The 8,734-nt window shown below is 46.5% G+C and overlaps 1 protein-coding gene across 2 annotated transcripts in view; it reads left to right on the plus strand.

The window, feature by feature from the left end:
- Positions 1-7,984, plus strand: part of tnfaip8l3 (TNF alpha induced protein 8 like 3) — a 29,401-nt gene extending 21,417 nt beyond the window's left edge. For both annotated transcript variants that reach the window (XM_033050141.1, XM_033050142.1), the window contains exon 2: positions 7,195-7,984. In XM_033050141.1, coding sequence (XP_032906032.1) covers positions 7,195-7,760 — 566 coding nt within the window. In that variant the 3' untranslated portion in view covers positions 7,761-7,984. The remainder of the gene's footprint in view (positions 1-7,194) is intronic.
- The last annotated feature ends 750 nt before the right edge of the window (positions 7,985-8,734 follow it).

Here is an 8,734-nt window from a genome sequence, read left to right on the forward strand (position 1 = left end):
GCCAGGACTCGAGGGCCTGAACTATAGGGAGAGGTTGAGCAGGCTTGAAATCTATTTCTTGGAGCGCAGGAGGATGAGGGGTAATCTTATAGAAACATAGAAACATAGAAATTAGGTGCAGGAGTAGGCCATTCGGCCCTTCGAGCCTGCACCGCCATTCAATATGATCATGGCTGATCATCCAACTCAGTATCCCGTACCTGCCTTCTCTCCATACCCTCTGATCCCCTTAGCCACAAGGGCCACATCTAACTCCCTCTTAAATATAGTCAATGAACTGGCCTCGACTACCCTCTGTGGCAGGGAGTTCCAGAGATTCACCACTCTCTGTGTGAAAAAAGTTCTTCTCATCTCGGTTTTAAAGGATTTCCCCCTTATCCTTAAGCTGTGACCCCTTGTCCTGGACTTCCCCAACATCGGGAGCAATCTTCCTGCATCTAACCTGTCCAACCCCTTAAGAATTTTGTAAGTTTCTTATAGAGGTGTTCAAAATCATAAGAGGAATAGGTTGGGTACACAGAGTCTCTTGCCCAAAGTAGTGGAATAGAGAAGCAGAGGACATAGGTTTAAGATTGAGGGGGGAAAGATTGAATAGGAACCTGAGGGGTAACCTTTTCACACGATGAATGGCAGGTACTATCACAACATTTAAGAAACAGTTAGACAGGTACATGGATAGGACAGGTCTAGAGGGATACGGGCCAAAGGCAGGCAGGTGGGACTAATGTAGATGGGACATGTTGGCTGTTGTGGGTGGGTTGGGCAGAAGGGCCTGGACGGATGTGGGAGAGGGGGTATAGGGACAGGTGCTATCTCCTGCTGTTACAGGGGAAAGTACCTGGGGAGGGGGTGGTGTGGGTGGGAAGGGGTGAGTGAACCAAGGAGCTGTGGTAGGGCGTGGTCTCTCTGGAAGGCGGAAAGGGCTGGGGATAGGAAGATGTGGCTGGTGATGGGATCGCGATGGAGGTGACGGAAATGTCGGAGAATGGTGTGTTGGAGGCGGAGGGCCAGTGAGGACCACGGCAACTCTATCCTGTATCTTCCAGTCTATCAATTCAATCATATCCTCACACTATCCATCAGAGTTTCAACCTACACCAGATGAGAGCAGAGGATCCCAACTCCCAATACTGTCACACAAAGCACTTCCAATGGTAGTCACTATCAGCCCTCTGTAATAGAAGATATCCGTGCAACAGTCCAAAAATTATTCAACTTAATGTTCAAGTCGCATATTCTCATGTTATATAAATCCACCATTGCTAAATGGTGTGGGCGGCTTTAGTTAAAGGTCTGCGGCTCAGGATGTGGAGTGGACTCTATCAAGCCTGTACTTAGAAACAAATCAGTGCAGATGAGTGTGTTATTGACTTCCTTTCTATATTGCACTATTACTACGGACTGACGCTAAACTGCATTTCGCTGTACCCATACTTGTATTTGTGCAATGACATTAAAGTTGAATTGAATTGAATTGAATAATTGAATTCCTTTGCACAAACTGGAATGAAACAAGCTAGCTCTTCACATTGGCAATTTATACATTAACCCACTAAATCACGAGTTCCAGCTTAAATGAGTTCCTCCCTGCTGAATATCAAAATAGAGTTTGGAGACAAAAGTTTACCAGATTGTAGTAGACAGAAGCTGCACATTCTTGAGTTATTTTCGAGATACAACATGTAAAAAGGCCCATCGACCCACTGAGTCCACGCTGACCATCGATCACCCATTCACACTAGTTCCCTCTTATTCCACGTTCTCATGCACTCCCTACACACTAGGGGTAGTTTACAGGGACCCATTAACCTACAAACCCGCACATTTTTGGGTTGTGGGAGGGGACCGGAGCACCCGGAGGAAACCCATGTGCTCGCAGGGTGACCGTGCACACTCCACACAGACAGCAGCTGAGGTCAGGATCGAACACTGGGTCTCTGGCGCTGTGAGGCTGCAACTCCATCCACTGCACTGCCCTAGTCATTGTCAAAAAACTTGATTACGTTTCTGTGCCGAACAGGGCGCCAAATTAAACTAATCTCCTCTGTATTCACGTGATTTGTATCTAAAAACTCTCCTTAGTGCCACTAGTGTATCTGCCTCCACCACCACCCCAGGCAGCGTGTTCCAGGCCCACACCATTTTCTATGTGTGGATAAAAAAAATTGCCCCACACATCTCCTTTAAACTTTGCCCCTCTCACCTTAATGTTATACCCTCTAGAATTTGCCATTCCCACCCTGGGAAAAACATTCTGTCTCTCCTCTCAATGTTTTATATACTTCTATCAGCCTCCCTTCAGCCTCTGATGCAACAGAGAAAGCAACCCACGTGTGTTCAACCTCTCCTAGTAGCTCATAACCCCTAATCTAGGCAGCATCCTGGTAAATCTCTTCTGCACCCTCTCCCAAGCCTCCATATCCTCCCTGTAATGGGGCGACCAAAACTGCACACAATCCTCCAAATGTGGTCTAATCCAAAGTCTTACAGACATGATTAGGACAATTTTAGAGGGGTAAGGGCCAAACGCAGGAAAATGGGCTTCAGCTTGGATGAGACATCTTGGTCCAGCATGGATGACTTGGGCCAAAGGGTCTGTTTACATGCTGTATGATTCGATGACACAATCTGTAAGTCAAGCCTCTGTATTTAGCACACAATGTTTCGTGTGGGAATGCAATAACACATGGAAACTGTCCCAGCCATGGAATTAACAGAGCCTCGTATAATAGGGTATCCAATGTGTGTAAAAGGCAGCATTCTGCTTTCCAACTCGATTTAATCAGTAATGAAATGACATGCTGTGGGCCAATTTTAAATTAAATCGTCGGCTTGCAGGTCTGTGTGGCTCGAAATAATATGACGGCTCATGATATGTCTGGGCAGTGACAGCTATGGAGTGCCTGATGCATTACAAAACAAATCTGATTTCTCAGACACTCTTTTAGTCAAGGTTTCCTAATTGATCCTGATCTCTCAGTAGGTGTTGCCATCTAGCTGTTGTGAATTTCATTTGTAACAATAATCCTCGTTTATAACATGGAGAGGCAAGTTGCAAATGCCTTCCTCCTTACCCTGGCCCTGACGATGTGAGTAGAACTTGTATTGTTAATACCCATTCATGGTCACGCACAAAAGGCGGTAGAAACATAGAAACAGAAAAATAGGTGGAGTCGGTCATTCGGCCCTTTGGGCCAGCACCTACATTCATGGCTGATCATCTAAAATCAGTACCTGCTTTCTCCCCATATCCCTTGAATCTGTTAGCCCTAAGGGCTAAATCTAACTCTCTCTTGAAAACATCCAGTGAATTGGCCGCCACTGCCTTCTGTGGCAAAGAATACCACAGATTCACAACTCTCTGGGTGAAAATGTTTTTCCTCATCTCAGTCCTAAGATGGGTGCGCCCTAGTGCAAGAAACATCAACCGAAGGTGGACTTCACACAATGTGTTGTCAAGGACCAGGCAGCCTCTTCGTTAAAACCCAGGCAATGTTCTTGTAGTTAACGCCTTACCTCTTCAAGCAGGTAATTCCCCAGAGTTAGATATAGCTCTTAGGGCTAACGGAACCAAGGGATATGGGGAGAAAGCAGGAACGGGGTACTGATTTTGGATGATCAGCCATGATCATATTGAATGGCGGTGCTGGCTCCAATGGGCCGAATGGCCTACTCCTGCACCTATTTTCTATGTTTCTAAGATGGAGATTTTTTTTTGGTAAGAGTGCCGAGAGGATTTACGAGGATGTTGCCAGGACCTGGGAGGTTGTGCTATAGGGAGAGGTTAGGTAGGCTAGGATGAGGGTGTTCTTATTGAGGTGATAAGATCATGAGGGGAATATGATCATGAGTGGGTAGATGCACAGAGTCTTTTACCCGGGGGAGGGGAATCGAGAACCAGAGTTTAAGGTGAGGGGGGTACGATTTAATAGGAACCCAATGGACAACTTTTTTTACACAAAGGGTGGTAGATGATATTGTAGAGGTGTATAAAACATGAGGGGATGGTACAGTGGTAGAGTTGCTGCCTTACAGAGGCCAGGGTTCAATCCCGACTACGGGTTCTTTTTGTATGGAGTTTGTACATTCTCCCTGTGACCATGTGGGTTTTCTCCGGTGCTCCAGTTTCCTCCCACACTCCAAAGACATACATGTTTGCAGGTTAATTGTCTTTGGTAAAGATTGTAAATTGTCCCTAGTGTGTAGAATAGTGCTGGTGTATGGGGATCGCTGGCCGGCACGGACTCGGTGGGCCAAAGAGCCTGTTTCTATGCTGTATCCCTAAACTAAACTAAACCTATAGCTACAGGGCTGGCAATCGGAGGGAAACACAATTACTACCCCCTCCCGAATAACCAATTCTCAATACATTTCAGCATCTTATCCCCAACTGCCCCCATTTGCTCTACCAAGATATTTTCATATTGCCTGTAGCTGTTATTCCCTTCCAACTCATTGCCATGATTAGTGTTTAAGAAGGCTGGTGCAGATGCTGGAAAATCGAAGGTAGACAAAAATGCTGCAGAAACTCAGCGGATGTGGCAGCATCTATGGAACGAAGGAAACAGGTGACGTTTCGGGTCGAGACCCTTCTTCAGACTGATGTCAGGGTGGGGGGGGGGGGGGGGGGGGCGGAAGAAGAAAGGAAGATTTCCTTTCTTCTTCTGCCCCCCCACCCCACCCTCACATCAGTCTGAAGAAGGGTCTCGACCCGAAACGTCACCTGTTTCCTTCGTTCCATAGATGCTGCCACAGAAGGGTCTCACCATAATTAGTGTTGTAGGTTTAGTGCTTTCTAGATATTGTCCCTACTGTTTAGGATAGAACTAGTGTATGGGTGATCGCTGGCCGGCGCAGAGTCAGTGGGCCGAAGGGCCTGTTTCCACACTGTATTCCTAAAGTTTAAACTCTTTGCCATTGTTAGTACTATACAGTGATGGGAAGTGGGGAGTTTGACTGGTTCGCTCTCTGGCTCTGGTTGACCGTCTGATGACCCGTCCACTCCCCTGGCCTCCCTGCTCTCTACATTTACCCTGAGGTTCATTCACTTTGTATTTACATCAGTCCTTGCTCCTCCGTCTCTCTGCACTGACCTCGGCCTCAACCGCTGTCACTATCACTATTGCCTTCGCTCAGATGCAATATCCATTTATTTTTCTAATAGCAGGCTCTGGTTAGAACAACAACTTAATCCAGGCCTTATGCTGGTGGGAGAGCTAGATAATTAACATTGTTTAGAAGCGGCAGCATTTAATACGGTATTAAGAATTAACATTAGCAGTGCTGCCAGAGAGGGAGATTCCGTCTGGGTCAGTGGCATCACTGGGACAGATTCGGACAGGATTTTATTATTAGAACATAGAGCGGCACCGTGCACGAGCAGGCCCTTCGGCCCACGATATCTGTGTCCAACATGGCTCCTGCATTCCAGAGTAAAGAATCCAAGTCTGTCCAACCTCTCCCTGTAGCCATCCCCCCCCCCCCCCTAATACAGACACAAAATGCTGGAGTAACTCAGCGGATCAGTCAGCATCTCTGGAGAAAAGGAATAGGAGATGTTTCAAGTTGGAACCCTTCTTCTGAAGAGGTGTTCAGACCTGAAATGTCACCTATTCCTTTTCTCCAGAGATGCTGCCTGACCCGCCGAGTTACTCCAGTATTTTGTGTTTATCTTCGGTATAAGCCAGTATCCACAGTTCCTTCCTACACCCCCTAGTACAGGCATCATTCTTGTAAACGTCCTCTGCACCCTCACCAAAACCGGTTGTACACGCTGCCATTTCCAATACTTGAGCACATAATCCACTCAAATAACGCTCTTTGCCATACATCTTTTACAGCGTAGAAATGGGCCCTTCAACCCACCGAGTCCATGCCGATCATCTATTACCCGTGCACACTATGTTTATGTTATCCCATTCCCCACATTCCCTGAGCTTTGACAGCACTGGGCCTCTACTCGCTGGAGTTTAGAAGGTTGAGGGGGGACCTCATTGAAACTTACAGAATAATGAAACGCATAGATAGAGTGGATGTGGGAAGGATGTTTCCACTGGTGTGAGAGTCTAGGACCCGAGGACGTAGCCTCAGAATTAAAGGGCGCTCTTTTAGAAGGGAGGCGAGGAGGAACTTCTTTATTCAGAGGGTAGTTAATCTGAGGAACTCATTGCCACAGAGGGCTGTGGAGGCCAAGTCAGTGGATATTTTTAAGGCAGAGATAGACAAATTCTTGATTAGAACGGGTGTCAAGGGTTATAGGGAGAAGGCAGGAGAATGGGATTAGGAGGCAGAGATCAGCCATGATTGAAAGGTGGAGTAGACCCGATGGGCCGAATGGCCTAATTCTACTCCTATAACCTGTGAACAAACTAGGGGTAATTTACAGAGGGCAATTAACCTGCAAACCCACATGTCTTTGGGTTATGGAAGGAAACGGGAGCACCCGAAGAAAACCCACTCGGTCATAGGGTGAACGTGCAAAATCTACAGAGACAGTGCCCGTAGTCAGGATCTGAACTTGGTTTCTTTGAAGCAGTCAGGCTACTGACCCTTGCAACTGCTGTTCCATTGCATGAGATCAATCCAACCCAAAATCATGTAGCCTTGAGGTTCGAGAGAAACTTGCTTTGAAACCACATTTGCTATTGGTTTTGGTTCACTGTTGTCACATGCAACGAGATACAGTGGAAAAATCTTGCATGCACGCTCTCCGGTGAAATCATACCATACGCAAGACAGAGAGGAAAATGATTTGAACATGGAGAGAAATGAAGAGTGGAGAATGAGAGCAGGGATATTACCAGTGGGATCCAGCAGTCTGTTCCGTTGAAAACCCACCCCTCCAGATCCAAGAACAGTTTCTTCCCAGCTGTTATCAGGCAACTGAATCATCCTACCACAACCAGTGAGCAGCGCTGAACTACTAACTACCTCATTGGTGACCCTCAGATTATGCTCGATAGGACTTGGCTATCTTCACTTTGCACTAAGTGTTATTCCCTTTATTTATACAGTAGGTGGAGCAATTATAATCATGTATTGTCTTTCCGCTGACTGATAGCACGCAACAAAAGCTTTTCACTGTACCTCGGTACATGTAAACTGAACTGATGTTGTGGTGGAAGTCAATGTAACCATACGATTGCCTCAAGGAAATCCTTTGTGATCAATGTTATTTTGTCTATATTTTCACAGCGGGGACGGAAACCTTTAACTCCAAAAGCTTGGCCCTGCAAGCTCAGAAGAAGATCCTCACCAAAATGGCCACCAAGGCAGTGGCCAACATGCTCATCGACGACACGAGCAGTGACATTCTGGACGAGTTGTACAAAGTGGCCAGAGAGTACACGAACGACAAGAAAGAAGCCCACAAGATCTTGAAGGATTTGATCAAGATCGCTTTGAAGATAGGGATCCTCTACCGAAACAACCAGTTCAACCAAGAGGAGGTGGAGATCGTGGATAAGTTCAAGAAGAAGTTAAACCAGGCAGCCATGACAGCGGTCAGTTTTTACGAGGTCGAGTTCACGTTTGACAGAACCGTTATGGCCGAGCTGCTGAAGGAATGCAAGGACTTGTTGCACGAACTGATCGAACGCCACCTCACCCCCAAGTCCCACGGTCGCATCGATCACGTCTTCAGACTCTTTAGCGACACGGAATTCCTGACGGACTTGTACAATCCCGACGGCACGTACAAAGAGTCGCTACAGAAAATCTGTCGGGGCGTCAACAAACTGCTCGACGAAGGGATTGTCTGAACGCGGCAGCCCCCCGGATCAGGAGGGCATTCGAGGTGTTGCTGATCTGCACAGAACATCCATTCGCCATTTTCATTCACCACTTCCACTGTTTGACCTGGGTGCCACAGTGATTTCTTTTGTCTGACTGTTACACTGTAGGTGTTTGCATTTAAATACAAACCAGTTTGTGATTCAAATCTGTTGCTTGTGAGAAAGAGTAAACAATCTGCTGTGCCAATGTACGTTGATGAGCTTTTGTTAAATTGCTTTTCCACTTGCACACATTGAGATGCTTTGAGTACTGCTGTCTCCAGAATCCAAGGTGTATTCCAGCACAGTAACCCGATTTATTGTTGGAAAATGTATTATGGAAACTCAAATGATCTATGGAATAATGGTCTATTAATTCTGAAAATACAACAATTTAGGCCAACAGCTGTCATTAGCTGGGTTCAACAGAATTGAGTGGCACAGTGACGCAGCTGGTAGAGCTGCTACCTCACGGTGCCAGAGACCCAACTCCAAACCTGACCTCGGCTGCTGTCTTTGTGGAGTTTGCACGTTCTCCCCGTGACCGCCTGGGTTTCCTCCCACCTCTCAAAGACGTGTGGGTTTGTAGTTTAATTGGCTACTGTCAAATCGCCCTTGGTGTGTAGGGAGTGGATGCAAAAGTGGGATAAATTAGAACTAGTGTGAAGGGGTGATCAATGGTCAGTGCGGAGTCAGTGGGCCAGTCAGTCCATGCTGCATCTCTACACAGAATTGAGAAAACATAAGTCTATTGTGCCTACTACGCTGGTTCTCCTGTGCTGCTCACTGTTCCATATTTTTCTAATCATTTTCCATTAAAGTTTCCCTTTACAAATATTTATACTGTTGCTTTTTAAATGCTATTATAGATGGTGCTTCTGGTAAAATGTTGAAATCCGCAGGCCACGGTTGGAGCGTCGATCCCAGGCAAGGGATCGCAGGCTCCGCTGGTAAGTCAGTCT

The sequence above is a fragment of the Amblyraja radiata genome, chromosome 34 (genome assembly GCF_010909765.2).
Source record: "Amblyraja radiata isolate CabotCenter1 chromosome 34, sAmbRad1.1.pri, whole genome shotgun sequence".
Taxonomy (NCBI): Eukaryota; Metazoa; Chordata; class Chondrichthyes; order Rajiformes; family Rajidae; genus Amblyraja; species Amblyraja radiata.